Source organism: Odocoileus virginianus, chromosome 8 (genome assembly GCF_023699985.2).
Source record: "Odocoileus virginianus isolate 20LAN1187 ecotype Illinois chromosome 8, Ovbor_1.2, whole genome shotgun sequence".
In the NCBI taxonomy this organism is placed as follows: Eukaryota; Metazoa; Chordata; class Mammalia; order Artiodactyla; family Cervidae; genus Odocoileus; species Odocoileus virginianus.
The window spans coordinates 38,331,150-38,354,106 of record NC_069681.1 but is presented as its reverse complement, the minus strand read 5'-3'; the positions used below and the strand labels follow the sequence as shown (position 1 = coordinate 38,354,106).

Below are 22,957 nucleotides of genomic sequence, written 5' to 3'. Positions count from 1 at the left end.
TTCTGCAGCATTGTGTCACCTGGGAAAGTCTACCAGGTACTGTGGGAAGGTCCACTTGTTATTAATAAAATGCAGATTCTGATTCAGGAATGTTAGTGGGGAACTAGAGAGTCTGCATTTCTTATTAAGTGGCCAGTTGATGGTGGCTTCCCAGATCATGCTTTGAGGGGCAAGTAGTTGTTCGGTTGCTCTGCCCTGTCTGACTCTTTGTGACCACATGGACTGTAGCATGCCAGTTTCCCTGCCCTTCAGCACCTCCCAGAGCTTGTTCAAACTCATTTCCATTGAGTTGATCATGCCATCCAAACATCTCATCCTCTATCATTCCCTTCCCCACCTGCCCTCAATCTTTCCCAGCATCCGGGTCTATTCCAGTAAGTTGGCTCTTTACATCAGGTGGCCAAAGTACTGGAGCTTCAGCTTCAGCATCAGTCCTTCCAATGAATACTCAGAATTGATTTCCTTTAGAATTGACTGGTTTGAGGCTTGATCTCCTTGTTTTCCAAGGGACTCTCAAGAGTCTTCTCCAGCACCACAATTTGAAAGCATCAGTTCTTTGGCACTTAGACTTCTTTATGGTCCAGGGGTAAGAGATTGGACTATTATTTAATCAATTCAGTTTTAGAAACATTAAAATCAGATGGAGAATTTCCCCACATATTCTTATCAATTTTGTTGCTTCCCTAGTAATTTTTTTTTTTACTTCACAAAATAACAATATGGAAATAAGGAAAACACATGTCAAGAAATGTTAAAGGTATAGTTCAAATGGTTGTGATTTTCTTGCTGGAAAAGATGCAAAGTTAAACGTAGCAGGATTCAGAAACACTACAAACATGATTGGTCTTAGAAAGTGCTGGAAACAGTGCTAGATTATTTTTTAATATGAAAAGGCTACTGAAGGATGAAAATTACATGAAAACCACCCCTTTACCTTTCACCAGATGTACGAGTCTTATGGTCTGAGAGACCCAGGGTTAACAAATATGTAAAATACAAGGAAAACAAAAGCAATGAGAAAAACCATCTCTCCACAGAGTCACTACAAAAACTGTCAATGTTTTTGATCAACTTTTTGATCAAAATAAAAAAATCAAAGTTTTGACCAACTGTGAAAGATGGTCAAAAGACTAAAGTCTTATTCATCAATGCATGGAGTATAGAAAATGTGAGATTAGAAAGTTTAATAGCTACTACCTTGCACTAACAGACATTAAGAGAATAAATGGTGTTTACAGAATATTTCATTGGGCTTTGGGATACACTATTGTAACCAGAGCTGTGATTTCAAGTTCATGACCTTGTCGTATTGAAGTTTTTTTAAAGGTCTTCAAATAAAAATCCTTATGATAAATTTCCTTCATAGGCACACCTTGACTCTTCATCCACATGGCCCCTGCTGGAATATCTCCAGGGATGTAGAGGGAAGGAGGACTCACATGAACAGGGGTACCCAATCTATTTTCAGACTGTTATGTTAGACGGGACTTTCTCACATTAAACTGAATCTTGCTTTTCTGAAACACCAACCTGTGTCACTTTTTCTGCCCTTATAAGCACACAAAGTGAATCTACTTTCTCTTGATATGACAGCCTTTCAACTCCTTGAAAGAAGTGAATCAAACCCTTTGAAGCAACTACTCCTTGGTGCCTCATAATCCCTCATCAGGTATGGTTCCCCATCTTGGCCATGGACTCTTGACTGGACTTTGATGGCCAGGCTCAGTTAATGATTTGTGCCCAAGACTACATCAATACCCCAGGTATTGGGATAAATTTGTATCCCCACCTCCCCTATCCTGCACAGGATAAAGTCAATTACAAAGCCAACAATGATGGCAAATTTTGGAGGCCAGATCACATTTGGGAGGTGTGTATAATGAAAATCCACATGACTCCCACCTGCACTGCACTGGTAGATTTGGGGGAAAACCGAGCAGTATTTGTAAGCGGCTCTAAGAACACATCCTTTCTGACCCAGAAATTCCACTTGTGTCCCCAGTAGTTAATAAATGAATCAAAGGTTTGAATGTTGCATATTTGTCAGATCAGAAGTAGAAAACAACATGAACAACAAGTCTGAAACAAGACTATAACGTTTTATGTACAATTTGAATTTTTTCAAGATAGTCTCATCTTTCTTCAACAACTGTGTACTGTGCAAAAAGGTTAAGTAGGGCCCCTGCCCCACCCCGGGCCGCCCTGTCCCATTCCGCGCCCCTTTGGGCAGGCACGCGGTGACTGCCTGGCCTGTTTCTGCGAGGTTGTGCATGAGCAGTCGTCCTGAGCCCACAGTGACCAGATTTAGCAGAGATATCTCAGAAAGCACTGGCTGCAGAAGTCCTTTTGTCTGGGGCAGAAGCGCCCCGGCTGCTCCCAGGCCTCTTCTGAGGACGGGCGTGGGGAGCGGGCAGGGTGGGCACCACAATGGAGGTCCTTGGTGCCCAAGAAGCACAGCAGCAGCCTCTGCCTCCTGGACGCCTGGACGCTGCGGGGGAGCACCCTCTCCCCCTTGGAGGGACCAGAGGCAGACCTGGGGAAGCATGCATGGCTTCCTGCGCCGGGGGATCAGTTCCACCTGTTTGTGAGCTATAGCAGCGTGGACGCCGTGTGGACCCATGGGCTCACTGGCCGCCTGGAGGCCGAGCTCCTGGGGCTGAGGGTGTGCCTGCACAAGCGGGACTTCACGCCCGGCAGAAACATGCTGGAGAACATGGCAGGCTGCATCCAGCAGAGTCAGAAGGTGCTGCTGGTGCCGAGCGAGGACTTTGTGCAAAGCCCCTGGTGCCTCCTGGAGGCCGACCTGTCCCTCGTGGGCTCCTGCCTGGAGAGGAAGCTGGTCCTTCCCGTCCTGCTGTGGCCCTGCTGGGTCCCGCTGCACCTCAGCCACCTGACCTACCTGGAGGCCACGGACGGCCGCTTCTACCAGAAGCTGGTGCAACTCCTGTGCATCCCCAACCAGCGCCTGGCGCGCCCCCCCGGCCCTGCGCTCAGCCCCCGCCCTCTACAGCGGGAAGGCCCTGCTGACCTTGGACTGCATCAACAGGGACAGCCTGCCCTCGTGGAAGGTGGGCAGCTTCAGCACGCTGGCCGTGCCGGACCCCTGAAGGAGGTGCTGGAGGACCCCGAGCTGTACAAGCGAGCCGTGGGCATCCTGAAAGACGTGCGCTTGCCCCGCTGCTTCCTGCGTTATCTGGGCTGCAGGGTCATCCTTGCCATAGTCCTGATTCTCCTCTCCGCAGCCTCGCTGTTCTTACCCTTCATCTTTGGGGCCTAGCAAAACCACCAGCTCAGCGGCTCCTCGTGATCAGCGCCAATGTATTTTTCGCCCCCTTTTTCATGATCTTAAGCGTCAATACCCTGTGCTGGTTCCGAAGGTCTTCCAAGAGGACCATGAGGGAGCTGGAGTGCCGTGTCGGGGAGGCCAACCTGCTGCGGGCGCCGCACTCGGTGCTCATGGGCTTCGAGACCAAGAACAAGCTCTGCTTCGTGTATGTGCTGCTGGGCGACTGCAAGTGGGCCTTCCTGGACGCCCCCAAAGGCGAGGCCGCGTTCCAGGAGGCCATCCTGCGGTTCGCCTCCAGCTACGCCTGCTGCTTCGCCCACAGGCACTTCCCCCAGTGGGAGGAGGCTGCGGGGGCCCCTGGCCACCTGGAGGTGGGCCTGTGCTTCTGCCAGTTCGTGTCTCTGCAGCTGAGGAGACTCGGGGGTCGGGGGGGGAGGGGGTTGAACCCCGTGTGACGGTCTGAGGGCAGAGGCAGGGCCACTTGCTGGACAGGGCCTACGGACCTGGCCGCCCTGAGGATTCAAGGTAGATTGAAGGCAGGAGGACAAGGGGACGACAGAGGATGAGATGGTTGAATGGCATCACTGACTCAACGGACATGAGTTGGAGTAAACTCCGGGAGTTGGTGATGGACAGAGAGCCCTGGCAAGCTGCCATCCATGGAGACGCAAAGAGTTGGACAGGACTGAGTGACTGAACTGACTAATGAGGGCCTGAAAGGAGCCAGTGGCATTCCTCCTCTCGATCAAAGCGGGCTGGCAATGTGAACTGTGTGTGTTTGAGGATGCTGTGTTTGGAAACAACACAGGAGAGAGGGTAACAACTGAGCATCTAATTAAAAAAAAAAAAAGGTAAAGTAGGGAGAGGAGAACAAGAGAAAGACTGGGGAAAATTGGGAGGGGGAAGGAGGGGGTGAAGGAGAGGAAAGCAGAAAAAGAGTGGAGGAAAGAGTGGAGGGGGAGGGAGGTACCCCCACTGAATGGCCATGGTATCCAAGAAAAAATCAGGTTCTTCCTAACTGCTCTTGTTCACAATTTTCTACATTTTCCACAAGACAAAATATCATGAAAGACAACACTAAACTTGTATTCTGAATGTCAAAGTACAAATTCACAATAATCACATTTTAAGAACTGAGTCCAGAATCTAAGGTGGAATCAGTAACTTCTTACATTTGACTCATACCCTGCTTACTTATCACCAACTGTAACTTAAAACTTGGAAGTCCCTATTTCTAGTCTGGGCTGCCTTATTATTTTTTAAACAACAACAAAAAGGTATATTTATATATCATAAAATACCAAAGTATATTTTTATTAAGGTATATTTTACATCTCATAAAATTTGCCCATTTCAAATGTACAATTCAATGGAGTTTTGTAACTTTATTGAGTGATGCAACCACCACCAAAATAAGTTTTAAGACATTTTTATGCCCCCAGTTAGATCCCCTCATGCCATAGTAATACCCTGTTCCCACTTGTAGATCAGGCAAACACTAATCTACTTTCTCTATAAATTTGCCTTTTCAGGACATAACATACTAACAGAATTGTACAATTTGTTGTCTCTGAGTCTGACTTTTTTCACCCAGAGTAATATTTTTGAGGTTCACCCATGACATAGTGTATGTCTTTTTGAGCCCCATTCTTTACCACAAAAGTGGTACTAGGCTCCAGTCAAAAAGATGACATATCAGGCTACACCTGACCTTGAGGGTAAGTAAGAGAATATATGTTATTTGAACACTCCAGTGTTGTGACCTTCTTTATATGCACCCACAATTAGCTTCACCTATGGTTCTAGAACCTAGTTCCTTTGATAAGAATAATCTGTTGGTTTGACAGCCCTGCAGAGTCAGAAGCCAGCAGTGCTGGGTTGAAGCCAGGCTCTGAGTCCAGTGGAGTATGGAGGGGTGGGAAGAACAATAAAAGACCCTCTGTCCTGGTAAGAAATGGGATCTACATCTAAGTAGCCTATTGAAAAAAAAAGATCAGAGTCCCTCCAAAGGGGCAGAGAAAACACATCTGTACTTCCAGGTACAATGTAAGGGGAAGGGGCAAAACTGGCCCAATGGATAAGTGTTCAGTGGAGCCTGGAGGTGGCAGGTAATTCAGGGGACTTCCTGCATCGTTCTACATAAACTAATTTACCGACTGGACTAAGAAAAGGAGTAGGAGCTGTAGAAGGCTGGGAGCTCCACAGTCTCTTTATCTTTGCTGTCAGGAAAAAAAAAAAAAAAAGAAATTGAAAGAGCAAGAGAATTAGGAAACCATCAGTGGAAGAACCACCAAGTTCTGGTCCTCCTTTGACCCTCAGCAGCAAGAGGCCTTAGACAACTCAGTCAACCTCCACTGAGAGGCAAACCCCTTTTCTGTAAAAGGGAAATGATAACATTCACAGAATAAAAAATATGATTATGCAGATATCTTCTAAATTATGAAGTACCCTACTTGCGACAGGTTTTGTTCATATTGTCCTTATGAGATTTTAGAGTTTTAAGGGACATGAAAGGTCACCAGGGTTAGTCATTTCCAAACTTTGTCCTGTGAGGCATCTGAGATTCAACAGAGGTTCCCCGGAGAATGAGGCAGAAAAGGACGTGAAGGACAAGACACCCCATCCATCTCTCTCACCGACCAGCCCATCCTAAACAGAACCCCTTTCAAACATCTGGACTTTCACATAGTCGGCCTTTGAAGAAAGGGTTCTGCAGCTAACAGAAATGTTCAAATTCTTTCATAAATCAGACTTTCAGTGATGGAGGAGACAAGATCCAACCTTGCTCAGGGTGATGCAATAATATTTTATCATGGGCTGGGTGCTACTGTCGAGCCATCCTGAGATCTTCACCCACAAGAGAGAGGAGGCATGGAAACCCCACTTTTCAGGGCAACTTCCTGCAAAATCCCTTGCTGCCTTTTATTTTTTCCTAAGGATGGTGCCTTGATAGTTTTTTCCTATTAGAGAATTTAGAAAGAGAATACTCTTTCTAAACTTTCTTGGCTGCCCTACAGAACATCTTATATCTAGCATATCCCAACTACCCATACCCAACTTCACAAGCCCTGCCTTAGACCTCTGCCCAAATTGCCTGCATGGAAACTTTTTATGCACTTTTGACTTCTCTTGATTTCACATAATTATCAACAGGCCTTAACTTGCCATAAAGTAATTTCATTTACAACCTCCTTTCTTTATGAAATAATATTATACCATGTTTTTTGGAATAGTAAGGAGAGAAGAGACAGAAGAGAGGAACCCACTTTACCTCCCTTCCACCACTCCTGATCCCATATCCTTATTCTGATGGGGGGCCCTCCTCTCTTTTCTATTCACCCACTAAGCAGGTCCTCAGTCCCCACCACATCTGTTCAGATCCCAGCCTTAGCCCTTTTCTCCTCCCTGAGACTCTTGTTGACAAATGTAGCTCCTGGTAATCTACCACTCCCTAGAATGCCTTTATCCTTAGTGGACAGACTTGGAAAAATGGTCTTGGCCTCTCAGGAACCCTCCACATCACTGGCAATGGCTAAATGATCAAAAGTGCCCAGGGAGTCCTAATCCAAGATTAGCCACCAAGTCTTTCAGATCTCCTGTCTCAGGAACTATGAAGAAGAAGTTCTCCTGCCAGGAGAGAAGCAGGAAAGTGGATCAGACCCACCATACCCAGAAAAGGTGAGAGGCAAGGGGACTTGAGAACATGCACAAGCCCTGTGACAATGGCCCTGGCTCCCAGGAGGACCACAGCTCCCATCCCCAGGTATAGGACAGTCAGCATCCCTCCAGCTCCATGAGACACCCATTTTCTTTTGATTGAGCCCTCCTCCTCTGAACTAACCTGGGTAGATTCTGCCACTAGAAACCCAAAAGCCTGGACTAGAACAGTCATCACAGGTGTGACAAGAGACCTGCTTACCAAAACTAGTCAGGGAAAACACAGATTTCTTTAAAGGTAAAACTTCAAACTGCTAAGTACCTTTTAAATAACAAAACTTATTTTAGTCATTTTACAGAACCTTTTTTTATGAAGATAAGAGACTTCTGTTATGTTTTTATTTGTTCTTTTACCTTATAGTTTATTATAGAATATTGAATACAGTTTCCTGTGATATAAACAAGATTATTTTAAACAAAACACACACAGCATAAACATAATTTTTCTTGACAATCCAGATCTAATATTTTGAACACCAATGGTTTAACTGGTTCTAAACATTGCAATGTCCTTTGGGGTTACTTAATGCTCACACTACTGCACAATTACACTCATCTCACATGCTAGTAAAGTAATGCTCAAAATTCTTCAAGCCAGGCTTCAGCAATACATGAACCATGAACTTCCAGATGTTCAAGCTGGTTTTAGAAAAGGCAGAGGAACCAGAGATCAAATTGCCAACATCCGCTGGATCATCGAAAAAGCAAGAGAGTTCTAGAAAAACATCTATTTCTGCTTTATTGACTATGCCAGAGCCTTTGACTGTGTGGATCACAATAAACTGTGGAAAATTCTGAAAGACATGGGAATATCAGACCATCTGACCTGCCTCTTGAGAAACCTATATGCAGGTCAGAAAGCAACAGTTAGAACTGGACATGGAACAATAGACTGGTTTCAAATAGGAAAAGGAGTATGTCAAGTCTGTATATTGTCACCCTGCTTACTTAACTTATATGCAGAGTACATCATGAGAAAGACTGGGCTGGATGAAGCACAAGCTGGAATCAAGATTATCAGGAGAAATATCACTAACCTCAGATATGCAGATGACACCACCCTTATGGCAGAAAGTGAAGAAGAACTAAAGAGCCTCTTGATGAAAGTGAAAGAGGAGAGTGAAAAAGTTGGCTTAAAGATCAACATTCAGAAAACTAAGATCATGGCATCTGTCCCATCTCTTCATGGCAAATAGATGGGGAAACAGTGGAAACAGTGTCAGACTTTATTTGTTTGGGGCTCCAAAATCACTGCAGATGGTGATTGCAGCCACGAAATTAAGATGCTTACTCATGACCAACCTAGATAGCATATTAAAAAGCAGAGACATTACTTTGCCAACAAAGGTCCATCTAGTCAAGGCTATGGTTTTTCCAGTGGTCGTGTATGGATGTGAGAGTTGGACTGTGAAGAAAGCTGAGTGCCGAAAAATCGATGCTTTTGAACTGTTGTGGTGGAGAAGTCTCTTGTGAGTCCCTTGGACTGCAAGGAGATCCATCCTAAAGGAGATCAGTCCTGGGTGTTCATTGGAAGGACTGATACTGAAGCTGAAACTCCAGTACTTTGGCCACCTCATGCGAAGAGTTGACTTGTTGGAAAAGACCCTGATGCTGGGAGAGATTAGGGGCAGGAGGAGAAGGGGACGACAGAGGATGAGATGGCTGGATGGCATCACCGACTCAATGGACATGAGTTTGAGTAACTCCGGGAGTTGGTGATGGACAGGGAGACCTGGCATGCTGTGATTCATAGGGTCACAAAGAGTAATACATGACTGAGTAACTGAACTGAACTGAACTGAAGATTATTTAAAACACACTCCAGCCCACCCAACTATGATATTTTTTTTTAAAAAAAAATTATAATACTCTGCCTTCAGCTGACACATTTTGCTGTTGCCCAGCACCTGCCTCCAACCTCTGTTCCTCCATTTTTACTTTTAGTGCTGAGGACTGAGGAGACCCTGCAACCCAGTGGGACCTAAAATAAGACCACATGCTCTTAGCAAAGACATAAGCAATTCTCATATTTAAAGACATCCTGAGACTTTTTTAAAATGAAGAACATACTTCCAGATTCTGCCTGGAGTCTGGGTATTTCTCAGAACACATCATAGTATAATCTATTTGGTGGTCTAACTACTTTTCAGGTTTATTAGTCTTGAGTTCACAGCTAGATTATACACCCATTGTAAACATGGGCCACATTTCACATAAAATCTATAACAAAATGCAAAGTGCCGGGTTGGGTGGAGAGTGCTCAAATAGGATTTACTCATAAAACACCATAAACCCAGTGGCTTTCCAACTTTGTTTTTAAGATGGGAAGCCTTCTGTACCAATGGACTCTTATACAAAAACATAAAACAAATATAAAAAATTATTATTTAAAATTGTTTCTTCATGAGGAGAGATTATAAGACCTAGAATCTACTCAGTGACCATCTTGCTATACATCAATCAGGGGACACAATTATTGGAAAGATTAATTCTGATCATTACAGAGTTCATCAACATCTATTTATCTTCAATTTATAAATACATGGGGAAACTACCAGTTTGCAGAAGGTTCCTGTGGATCCAAGTGAAGTTAGCCTCTTACGGAGTTATTACTCAGTCACATCTGACTCTTTGCAATCTCATGGACCATAGTCCACCAAGCTCCTCTGTCCATGGGATTCTCCAGGCAAGAATACTGGAGTGGGTTGCCATTCCCTTATCCAGGAGATTGTACTGACTTAGGGATCGAACTTGAGTCTCTCACATCACAAGCAGATTCTTTACTGTCTGAGCCACCAGGGAAGCCCACTTAGAGTTATTGAAGTTAGCCTTGTATAAGTCACCAAATGTCCACTGTAAAACTATAGAGTTAATTTCATTGAAGAGGATGTTTACATTCACCAATCTTGCATTTTCATTAAGTTTTCATTACCATTTTAGGTAAACCTCGAAGTATAGGCACATATCAGAATTCTGTGATCCCAGAAATGGATGGGAAATGAAAGATAGTAACACACAGCCTATCTCAGGTAGAGATTCATTGTAAGAAGTTCCTTCCTAATGAACAACCTACCTTAATGCTAGGTAACACAGCCAATGTTTTAGCAACCAGTCAACACTGATTTATGTTTGCATCAACTGTAGTGTGTTTCATATGCCTCTGCAAAGTGAACATTTATTTATCTTTCCACATATACATGAACTGGAATAAAAGTTTATATGCTTCTATATTCAGATTTTCCCTGGTAGAAGAAGACATCAGGAAAGCTTTTTGTAGAAGATGGATCAACATGCACAGTGATTTTCTTCCAAGAATCTCCTCCAATTTCAAACACCAAATGTAATCAGGTACTAAATGCATTAACAAGACATGTTTGCTAATAAGTTTGATGTCTGACTTACCTATTGGATTTCTATCAAAGAACAATACCGGAGCTTTCAAAATAGACTCCAACATTTCATTGTGCAAAGTTTGTGAAGAATTAACAAGGACGTAGATTAACAACAGAGATCTCGTGATGCTGAAAAGGCCGGTAGCTACCATTAAACCTGAAACAAGAAACATCACTCAGAGCATAAGGTCTCTGCCTTTGCTTCCATGATGCTAAAGCAAGTCAGGCACTTTATAAAGATATTATATGTTGTATTCCATAATATAATTTATATGCAAATTCATATATAGAATAGATGTGTATATATACAATGGATCCTGTAAGAGTTTAATTTATAAGGAAGAATATAAAAATTACTATGTTTTCTCATTAAATAGAAACCACATGGGGAAAAGATCAGGTATAAGCTACAATTTCATTCTAGGCTTTCCTAATACAATTACAAGTTTTAATAAAAACTCAGAAGAAAGAAAATTATATCAATAAAAGTACTTGATCTTCCTTTGCTTCTATTTCAAATCTTACAAATTACATGTCCCACAATCTAAAATTGGGGAATGCTTTAGTACCAACTTGAATTAACAGGGAACAGGAGAAATATTTACCATTTCCTCAGAAATGTGTAAAGTAGCTATCTCCATGCCTAAACAGCTGTTAAGACTGTGAAAATATTGCATTAAGTTGCAAGCAGAAAATCTCACAAATAATTGCAAGAAAATACAAATTATATTTTAACATGACATAATTAACCTAAACAAGCAACTAATCTCTAAGTGTTTAATAGAAACATGAAGCATTTGGAAATGAACATAATCTTTTAAACATATTTTATTTAGTGACATAAATGAGTGCCCCTATGCATATAATTTTTTTTTAATTTGTGGTTTTATATATTTAACTAATTTTAATTGGAGGATTTATTACAACATTGTGATGGCTTTTGCCATACATCAACATGAGTCAGCCACAGGTATACACGCATCCCCCTCAGCATATAAAAATTAAAATAGCCCTTCTAGTACTTCCCTGGTAGTGCAGTGGATAAAAATTTGCCTGCTAATGCAAGGGATATGGGTTTACTCCCTGGACTGGGAAGATTACACATGCCACAGAGTAACTACCCTTGTGCTACAACTACTGAGCCTGCATGCTCTTGGGCCTGCAAGTCACAACTACTGGGCCTGTGTGCTGCAACTACTGAAGCCTATGAGCCTAGAGCCTGTGCTCTGCAACAAGAGAAGCCACTGCAATCAGAAGCCCCAAACTGAAACTAAGAGTAGCCCCTGCTCGTGCTACTAGAGAAAGTCTGCACAAAGCAATGAGGATTCAGTGCAGCCAAAATTGAAAGTATATAAGTTTTTTTTTGTTTTTTTTTTTTTAATAGCCCTTCTTAAATCTCTTGAATTCACAATGCTAGAGTGGACATGACTTCTGTAAGAAGTATTCCATCAAGTACTTTTTTTTCTCCTTCAGCTGACATATGACTTCAGCTCTGAAAGTTACTCAAATTCCTGGATTCCATCTATGGGTATTTGTCTTATCCCACCATCCTATATGAATGCATAATAGAATCCCTCCTTACTTCTCTAAGTCCCCACAGTCTACCAATTCAGAAGATAAACAACAAATGGATTTGTTTCTCAGCAAAAGATCAATGTAATAAACACCAAATTTCAATGAGTGGGTTCTTATAAAGATATCACACTCTGTAGAAAGCTTGTATAAAGGTTTCCCACAGGAATATTAATATTTTAGATGAGACTTCCTTTAAAAACTGTGTAGTACTATATATATATACTATGCATTCTTTTGAAAGTAGAAAGCTGTGTTAATATAAGTCTGGCAAGCCTCTAAGTTAATCACAGTTGCAGACACAATAAAATTGTGATCTCAAAGTAAGAAAGAGAAGGAATCTTAATTCCCAGACACTGGATTCCCCCTACTTAGTTTCTCTCTTAAGCAATTTGTGAAGCTCAAGAGATGAGCAGTATGGTGAAGGGGATCTTTGCATACCTGTGAAGAAATAATGCTTTTATCTGGGGGCCCATGCTGCCAGAGGATTTCACCCAAGTTCAGGAAAAGCCAAGGTTTATTTAGACAGAATTGAAACAATCTAAATCACAAAGTGAGGATCTGTTTCTAATTCCCTTGCCCATCCGTATAGTAATATGTGTGTGCCTAGTTGCTCAGTTGTGCCCAACTCTTGCAACCCCACAGACTGTAGCCTGCCAGGTTCGTCTGTCAATGGGATTTTCCAGGCAAGGATACTAGAGTGGGTTGCCATTTCCTGCTACAGGGGATCTTCTCAACCCAGGAATCAAACCCAGGTCTCCTGCATTGCAGGCAGTCTCTTTACCAACTGAGCTATGAGGGGATAAGATTTAGCTAAAGCACCTACTAGAATACACAATAGCTACATATTTCCAGTGGCTGATTTTCTCAATATGCAATCCTGGTGTAACTTCCAAAATCTAGTACTGAACAAATTAAGAGACTTCATTCAACCTCTTTCTTCTAGTAATTTAAAAAATAATTATTCTAATTAATTCAAGGAGAAACTGCAACTCAGACTCTTAACCCACTAAGATCTTACTGAATAACTCCTGGAAGCCTTAGCTGCTCACACAGGCTCATTGTAAGCACTTCAGATAGAGTGGATTATTCAACTTTACCTGAATAAGTTCTTAAGTACCAGTCAGGATCAGGCATCACAATCATGTTTCCTTGTCCAAAGACCATGGCATATATGGTACTCCTTTCATTTGCCCTATGGAATGGGAAAGAAAAAAAAGATAGTATGTTATAGATAGAATTTAGACAAACACAAAAAATTGTCAATATGGGATATGTGTTTCTTGCTGAAATATTCCCAGCTCATAATGCCCTGTGTCCATCTACTTTATAAAGATTCAATTTCAATCATGACTTCTGTTTCTCAAAATTGTCTGTGAGGAAGCTCCTGGGGGTCAGATATGGGGAGAGACCATGGGAGGGTCACATGCCACCAGCAGGAACTTTAGTTTTTCTTCAGGGAAACAACATGAGGGTCAGAGGAAGAGACTGAACAAACCCCACCTCCCCATCCCAACTGTGGAGAAGTGAGGCTTCGTGTAGATTTCACAGCCCTTTGGGTCAGACCAGGAATCACTCACCAGTCTGCAAGCCACCAGTCCTGCAGGATGTAGGTGACCTGGAGCAGGAAACACAGTCACTCAGACCCTGATGTCACTAAACCCTCACACCCCGCTCACTAGGATGGGGGATGGAAAGACTCCAGAACACAGAGACGGTCCTTCTGGCTCAGGTTTGTGCCAAGCCCCACACCCCAGATGACCACAGCTCAGGGGAGGTCATGCTACATTTTAAAACCTTTAAAAGATATCCCCTTTTCCCTAGAAGACTTTGCTCTCCACATATAATGTATTTCAATGCAAATCCAAGTGGACTGCAAAATGCAACAGTACAAATGTTGGGATTCTTCCAAGGAAAAAAGCTTGACAGGTGCAGTAATGATCAGTTAACAGTGTCAGTTTCGTGAAGTCAGTCTCCAGTGATTCAACCAAACACCCATCTAGATGTTGCTGTGAAGTATATTGTGGATGTGGTTCATATCCATCATCAGAACTTCAGTAGAGGAGATCACCCTAAACACTGCGGTGGCCTCATCCAGTTAGATGAAGGCCTTAAGAGCAAAAATCAATGCTTCCTGTTCTCAGAGGAGGAAGAAATTCTGCCTCAAGACAGCAGAGTCAACTCCTACCTAAGGTTCCAGGCTGCAGGCCTGCCTTTCTGATTTCAGATTCACCTAGCAAGATTCCACAACATCATGAGCCAAGTCTTGGAAACATATCTCTTAATATACATATTAAAAATAATAAAATAAACATGTTATGAATAGCACATAAAGATCAAGCTGAAAGCACAAACCAAAATAAATGTTGTTATTTACCTGAGCTGCAACATTTATTAGAATAAGGAAAATGATGATGAACCAGTGAGCACCAGCTCTGAAGCAATTTTTGTAGATCTTAAAACCAACCATTCCTATTGAACAGCTCTCCAGTGATGGTATAGCCTGTATATTCTCAGTCTGGGAGGGGAAAATGGCAATGAGAGACAAAATTTTAAATAATGAACCTCCAAGGTTCAAAAGTTCAACAATGCCATCCATTGCAAAGCTATAGGGAAACAGATTCATCTCATACAGTTGCAGGAGTTCAAGATGGCACACCTCCTACAGGGAAGGGTGTGGGAATATCTAGTGAAACCATGTGTGCATTGACTCTCGGATCCAGACATCCTATTCCTAAGAATTTATTAGAAACAAAGAAACATCATTCACATAAAGTTATTCATTGTTGAAGGGCTTTGCTTGAAGTTGATCATGACTCTCAGCACATGCGCAATATACCTTATTCAAGTATAAGTGCAGAAGCTTGTTCCAAAATAATACACAAAATTATATGGAGCTAATGTATACTTCTAGATTATTTGTGTCACTCAAGAATGGAAACATAAAACATACCTGGGCCTCAAAATATTAACCTAATACAGTAAACTGAGTTCACATAGAGAATTGTAGTAATGTGAGTTTGGATCTTAGGGTACAAGCATATGATCAGAATTTATTTGGTTCCTAAATTTCAGAGAGTGATTCCTGAGTGTAGGGATGTGAGGAAGACTAATCTGAACACTTATCAGAATCATCCAGGCTCCTAGGTCTGGATAGTGAGGATTTGGATATAGAGGAATACCTGTGTATATTTTTAAGGAAGATCTAGTGTGTTTCTGTCTGGAGGACTTAAGATGCATTATAGAGTCATAGGAGCCTAGGATGTCCTCAGCTCTGTCCTGATCACTGAAGACTGAAGGTGGATAAGATGTGGTTCTCGGTCTTAAAGGATGAGAAAGGAAGATGGGAACTAACTCCAAAGTGTCTGCTGAGTGATGGGTCCTTTGCACAGGCTACCTCTGGCCTATCACAAACCATCTGATGATGGAGCAAAATACTACTATTACTCACCTGCAGGGCGAGAACATTCCTACATATAGGAAAAGTAGCTGACTCAGTGTGGTCACAGAAGGACTCACTCTAAGGGGGTCTTCACATTAAACCTCTGGATGTATAAGGGAAGTTGGAGGCCACCAGAGTGAGTAGGATATAACTACTGTAAACTGAAGAGTTTTCATATCATTATGAGCCACATACGCTCAGGAAGTCATAGCAGTGCACCCGCTACTGATCTCCATAAGATCCTCAATCCTACACCCAAGGAAGAACCCCAAGCAGGGAACAATTTAATTCTACCAAGTCCATGGAATAAGACCTTGGAAACTTAGGATCTACTTTGGGACAAACAAAGATGTCACGAGAGAAGCAGACTGAAGGCCCACGAGGCCACCAAGAGCAGACAGACCAGGGCATGTTGCAGGATGAGAAACTCACGTCTTTGTCTTCTGGAGCTGCATCTTTCAATGAGGGGCTAGAAGACTGTAATGACTGAACTGTAATGACTGAAGACTCAGAGGAGGACCACTTCCTCAGAGTGGGAGTTCCTGGACCTGGAGGTAGTTCAGCCTTCTCATTCTCTGTTTTCAAAAGGATTTCTTCGAAATCTATCCCAGGTTTTGGAAATTCAGCATAAATTCCCTTTTGCACCATTCTGCCCTAAAATAAAGAATTTGAGAGGAATGCATTTGCATTTGAAAATATTAATGTACTCTAAATACTAATCAAGAAAATTTAACTGGGCTTAAATTACAATTTGCCTAAGAAAATGATCCTTAGGAATGGAATTCTGGCTGACAATTCTAGTTCAGTTCAATTCAACACAGAACTGAGCATTCTGTCTCTGACAAAACTTGTGTTAGGTTTTGGGGAATATGAAAGAAATGTGTGCATTTGTGTTAAAATTAATGTAGGCCATTAATATAGTTACCCTGGGCACATACGGAAATAAGCAGCATGGAGGTTGGTGTGAGAATCAGCAAAGTCTCTATAGACAACATGGGAATTGAGAGAAGCTTGTGTGAGAAGCAGAATTTTTAAAAAAACAGTCAACTGGGAAGGATATTCCAGGAAAGAAACTTAAAACTAACCCAGAGGTGGACCCAAGCATATCTCCATAGGTAAGGGTCATTCATCAAACATTCACTGACCACTGTCACTGTCATAATATCACGTGTCCAGCTGGAATAGGATGTATAGGAACCAGCTCTGGACAGAGAACCCATGAGCTGTGTCTTCATGATCTTTACAACTATCCCACACACTCAGGAAGTTCCAAACTGAAAATTCAATATTCTACCTTATAAAATAGTTCATAAGCAAGGAGGCCATGAGACTGGTGGCTCTAATGTCTTGAAAGCCCATGCCAGTAAACCAAAACCTAAACCACTATCAATGCACTCAGATCCAAGAAAAATTAAGAACAACCAATCATAAGAGGCCAACCCAGCTTCCCTAAATTAGGCAACTACCAAACCTACAGCCAATCTAATGTTCTTTGAACATGTGTGACACATAATTGCAGTTTCCCTCTCTTACAAAGTTATAGAAAATAATGTGCAATGTTTTCACTGTTTTCTGACTCCATGAATCAAAACTCGGCTGATTCACTTAGAGGCAAACAAAATATTAGGCAAAATCTCAGGATGAAAAACTAACCAAAGGAGGACATGTCTGGCTGAGGCAGGTCAGGTGGAAAGAAGGTGGCCCAGCATCCTTGTTGGTAACCCTATCATTCCACACCCTGAGGTGGACCCCTGGGAGAAACCCAATGAAGCCTTTGGGCAACATTTGATACTGCAGACTTAGTTATTCATGATGCACTGTGTCTTGTTCTACTTGGGAGGCAAAAGTCACACATCTTTTTAAAATGAGATTAATACTTTCCATTTTGTATCTGTAAGAGGCAAAAGGAAATGCCGTGTTATAAAGATAGCAATTTCACTCAGCAGCCAAGGAATAACAATTCCAAAGGGGTTAGGGCATAGTGATCTGCTCTCTGCTGTTAGAAAGGGACTAGACAAACAGGAAGGATAGACCCCGACTCATCCAGGGGTGCCCACCAGTGGACAAATCATTCTGATAGTACTAAATGTGGGGATGGTGTCATCAAAAGAAGCAATCAGAGAATACCAAAACATCTAGGGATGGGCTAAATAATACTATCAATGTTGGGATTTTACACACTACTATCACTCCCTCTGTACATGGAATTAACTGCTTTCAAGCTTGAGAAATCTGAAACCCCTATTGCTGGAGGAGTGGAAAAGAGTCAACACATGGAACTGCTTCTAGAGAAGTAGAGGTGCTGTATTTTAATAATCTAATTTGGAGCAGAAATTCATCTCATAAGTGAGAAATCTGACTAAAGCCTATTGGAACAGACATGGGTTAACAAAGGAGGTGCTGAGGTACAGAGGCAAACAAGCCAAGGACTGAAGCATCAAACAACCACTAGGTCTGAAAACTGCTAATCTTCAGCCCACCCTCAATTATGTCAGGTGCAGTGGATTGCATGGTGTCCCCCTAAAAAGGTATGATAAAGCCCTAAACATGACACCTGTGAACACGACATTATTTAATGGAAACAGGGTCTCTGTAGATGTAATGAAGTTAAGATGAGGTAACACTAGAGCGGGGCAACCCTAAATCCAATGTGCCTGACATTCTTATGAGAAGAGAGGAGACCCAGACTGACATGGGGACAATGGCCATGTGACAAGAGAGAGAGAGACCACAATGCTGCTGCTGGAAGCCAAGGAACACCAAGGAGGGCTGGCAAACACCAGAGACTGGAAGGAAGGATTGTCCCCTGGAGCCTTCAGGGGGAACATGGTCCTGCCACACCTGGATTTGGGGCCCACAGCCTCTAGAACAGGGAGACCATAAACTTCTGTTGTATTAAGTCACTCAGCTTGTGGTGCTTTGTTACAGTAGCTCTAGAAACTGACATCCTAGCCTGAGCCTGTATTTCTGCCTTCCCAATGTTACTAAGATTTCAAATTGCTTCTGCTGTTGTTCCTCCAGCAAACATGGAAGGAATCTTTTAAATCCCACATCAGACCACCTCCCTCCTCTGCTCTGGACCATCCAACGGCTTCCATTCCACTTCCAGGCCTGCTGCCCACTACTTGGAGACTAGCTCCTTCCATGACCCCCTCCTCATTCTCCTCAGACACGTTGGTCTTCCTTCTGTTCCTCCAACCTGCCAGGTCAGCTCCTTCCTTAGGACCCCCTGCCTCAGACCCCCTCCCCCAGGTGACTGTGTGGCCCCCACCTTCATGTCACTCAGACCCCATGAGGCACCAGCTCCTCAGGGAGGCAGCCAGGATGTCACATCCTCCCCATAAGAACAGGAGCCCCATGAAAGCAGGACCTTGTCCTCCTGCTACACAGGCTCCCACACGTATTGGGCACATAGAGACCTGGGCAGGGAGACCAGCAACTGGCAACATCAGCAGAGTGGGCATCTCCCAGGTGCTCGGCTACCCAACCTTGCTTCTGGTGCTAATGGAAGATGCCCTTCAGGCAAATTGCACATGATATCACATGGGTACAAAACAGGTCTTAGTATCTCTAATTTCCAAATACTAATATACTTTGACTTAATTTGTGGAAGGGGAAATAAATGTTCTAAATAAAATAGCATCATTATCTTTAAAAAAGTTTCACTAGAAGTGATAATTCAGTGATTTCACAGTAGCACTTTAATATACTTTAGGCTTTATGTGGCTTAGAGTGTAGTAGTGACACTTCCACAGGTCTTTTGATTCATCCTCAAAGATATGAATATCACCAGCTCTCAGAAGAAGGGGATATAAAAGTGAGGGAGAAGAGGGCGTTTACCACATATCCAAGGAGAGTGATCTGCTTGGAGGATCTGGCCTTCAATATATCTGAGTGTGAGCAAGCTCCACAGACTTCTAGAAATTACTTACATCTTTCAGTATCAGAATCTGAGTTGCATCTTCTAGGTACTGCAACTGATGTGTCACTAGAATTGTGATCTTCTTGCTCAAGGTTTGGCAAATACACCTACAAATGTAAAAGGTACAGTATGAAAAAACACATTAATCGGGGTGCTCGCAACTGAAAATTCGTAATTTGAAAACACGAGACAAAGACAAGACAGCCCTCAAAGATCTGTAAATACCAAATAAAACAAATTAAACACAAATATTTAAGTTGATGCAAAACTAACTTCAGTTTTTGCATTACTGAAATTTGTCATTTGATATCAGAATACATTCTAAATAAATATAGTTAAGTTAAACATCATTTTAATACATATTTCTCACTTTATGTTTCTTTGCTAATGACATTACTTGCTGTTTATCTTATACTTTTTTAAACTACGAAAGTGATGTTAGACAACAAGCAAATCCAAGCGAGTTTCTTATTTGAGTTCAAAATGGGTTGCAAAACAGTGGAGACAACTCACAATATCAACAACCCATTTGATCTAGGAACAGCTAAAGAACATACAGCACAGTAGTGGTTCAAGAAGTCTTGCAAAGGAGATGAGAGCCTTGAAGATTAGGAGCATAGAGGCTGGCCACAGAAGTTGACAACCACCAACTGAAAGCAGTCATCAAAGCTAACCCTCTTACAACTACACAAGAAGTTAGGGAAGAACTCAACATCGACCATTCCACAGTTGTTTGGCATTTGAAGCAAACTGGGAAAGATGAAAAAGCTCAAGAAGTGGGTACCTCATGAGCTGATCAAAAATCAAGAATATTGTTCTGAAGTGTCATCTTCTCTTATTCTATGCAATAGCAATGAACCATTTCTCAGTCAAATGGGGGTGTGAGACAAAATGTGGATTGTATACAGCTGGTGATGACCAGCTCAGTGGTTAAACTAAGAGCTCCAAAGCACTTCCTAAAGCCAAACTTGCATCAAAAAAAATCATGATCACTGTTTGGTGGCCTGCTGCCTGTCTGATATACTACAGTTTTCTGAATCCTAGTGAAACCATTACATCTGAGAAATATGCACAGTAAATCGATGAGATGCACTGAAAACTGCAATGTCTGCAGTACTGATCAACAGAAAGGGCCCAGTTATTCTCCATGACAATGCTCAACTGCGAATCACATTACCAACACTTCAGAATTGAACAAATTGGTCTATGAAGTTTTGCTTCATCTGTCATATGCAGACGACCCCTCACCAACTGACTACCACTTCTTCAAGCATCTTGACAACTTTTTGAAGGGAAAGTGCTTCCACAACTGGTAGGAGGCAGACAATGCTTTCCAAGAGTTCATCAAATCCTAAAGCACAGATTTTCATGCTACAAGAATAAACAAACATATTTCTCTTTGGCAAAAATGTGTTGAGTGTTTTTGTTGTTGTTGCTGTTCAGGTGTTCAGTTGTGACTGACTCTTTGTGGCCCTGTGGACTGAAGCACGCCAGGCTGCCCTGACCTTCACCATCTCCCAGAGCTTGCTCAAATGCATGTCCACTGAGTTGGTGATGCCATCCAACCATCTTGTCCTCTGTCATCCACTTCTCCTCTTCCCTTCAATCTTTTCCAGCATCAGGATCTTTTCTAATGAGTCATCTCTTCATATCAGGTGGTCAAAGAATTGGAGCATCAGCTTGAGCATCAGTCCTTCCAATGAATATTCAGGACTGATTTCCTTTAGGATGGACTGGTTGGATCTCCTTGCAGTCCAAGGGACTCTCAAGAGTCTTCTCCAACACCACAGTTCAAAAGCATCAATTATTTTGCACTCAACTTTCCTTATGGTTTAACCTTCACATTCATACATGACTACTGGCAAAACCATAGCTTTGACTATACAAACCTTTATTGGCAAAGTGATATCACTGGTTTTTAATATGCTGTCTAGGTTCATCATAGATTTTCTTCCAGGTAGAAAATATCTTACTTGCATGGCTGCAGTCATCATCCACAGTGATTTTGGAGCCCAAGAAAATAAAGTCTGTCACTGTTTCCACTGTTTCCCCATCTATTTGTCATGAAGTGATGGGGCCATAGGTCATGATCTTAGGTTTTCAATGTTGATTTTTAAGCCAATTTTTTTCTCTCCCCTCTTTCACCTTCATCAAGAGGCTCTTTAGTTCCTCTTCACTTTCTGCCATTAGGATGGTGTCATCTGCATATCTGAGGTTGTTGATATTTCTCCTGGAAATCTTGATTCTAGCTTTTGCTTCATCCAGCCTGGCATTTCACATGATGTACACTGCATATAAGTTAAATAATCAGGGGGACAATATACAGCCTTGATGTACTCTTTTCCAAATTTTGAACCTGTCTACTGTTCCATGTCCTATTTTAACTGTTGCTTCTTGACCTGCATGCAGGTTTCTCAGGAGGCAGATCAGGTGGTCTGGTATTCCCATCTCCTTCAGAATTTTCCACAGTTAGTTGTGATTCACACAGTCAAAGGCTTTGGTGTAGTCAATGAAGCAGAAGTAGATGCTTTTCTGGATTTCTCGTGCTATTTTTGTGATTCAACAGATGTTGGCAATTTGATCTCTTTTTCCTCTGCCTTTTATAAATCCAGTTTGAACATCTGGAAGTTCTTGGTTCATGTACTCTTGAAGTCTAGCTTGGAGAATTTTGAGCATTACTTTGGTACTGGGTGAAATGAATACAATTGTGTGATAGTTTGAACATTCCTTGGCATTGTCCTTCTTTGATATTGGAATGAAAACTGACCTTTTCCAGTCCTATAGCCACTGCTGAGTTTTCCAAATTTGCTGGCATATTGAGTGCAGTACATTAACAGCATCATCTTTTAGGATTTGAAATAACTCAACTGTAATTCAATCACCTCCACTACCTTTGTTTGTAGTGATGCTTCCTAAGGTGCATTTGACTTTGCAATCCAGGATGTCTGGCTCTAGGTGAGTGATGAAACCACCATGGCTATCTGGGTCGTTAAGATCTTTTTTGTACAGTTCTTCAGTGTATTCTTGCCACCTCTTCTTAATATATTCTGCTTCTGTTAGGTCCACACCATTTCTGTCCTTTATTGTGCCCATTTTTGCATTAAATGTTCCTTTGGAATCTCTAATTTTCTTGAGGAGATCTCTAGTCTTTCCCATTCTATTGTTTTCCTCTATTTCTTTGCACTGATAGCTGAGGAAGGCTTTCTTATCTCTCTGTGCTATTTATTCTCTGGAACTCTGCATTCAGATTGGTGTATCTTTCCTTTTCTCCTTTGCCTTTCACTTCTCTTCTTTTCTCAGCTATTTGTAAGCCCTTCTCAGACAACAATTTTGCCTTTTTGCATTTTGTTTTCTTTGGGATGGTTTTGATCACCACCTCCTATACAATGTTACAATCCTTCGTCCATAGTTCTTCAGGCACTCTATCATATCTAATTCATTGAATCTATTTGCCAGTTCTACTGTATAATCATAAGGGATTTGATTTAGGTCACATCTGAATGGTCTAGTGGTTTTCCCTACTTTCTTCAATTTAAGTCTGAATTTTGCAATAAGGAGTTCATGATCTGAGCCACAGTAAGTTCCCAGCCTTGTTTTTGCTGACTGTATAGAGCTTCTCCATCTTT

General features: G+C 42.1%; 1 protein-coding gene across 1 annotated transcript in view; it reads right to left on the bottom strand.

The window, feature by feature from the left end:
• The window catches only part of LOC110127197 (ATP-binding cassette sub-family C member 4-like), a 141,958-nt gene that overhangs the window by 57,511 nt on the left and 61,490 nt on the right, over nt 1-22,957 (bottom strand). Inside the window, exons 14-19 of the mRNA XM_020877307.2 lie at nt 19,342-19,438; nt 15,842-16,063; nt 14,345-14,485; nt 13,548-13,585; nt 13,068-13,162; nt 10,406-10,552 (exon numbers count right to left, since the gene is read on the bottom strand). Of these exons, the coding sequence (XP_020732966.2) occupies nt 10,406-10,552; nt 13,068-13,162; nt 13,548-13,585; nt 14,345-14,485; nt 15,842-16,063; nt 19,342-19,438 (740 nt within the window). The remainder of the gene's footprint in view (nt 1-10,405; nt 10,553-13,067; nt 13,163-13,547; nt 13,586-14,344; nt 14,486-15,841; nt 16,064-19,341; nt 19,439-22,957) is intronic.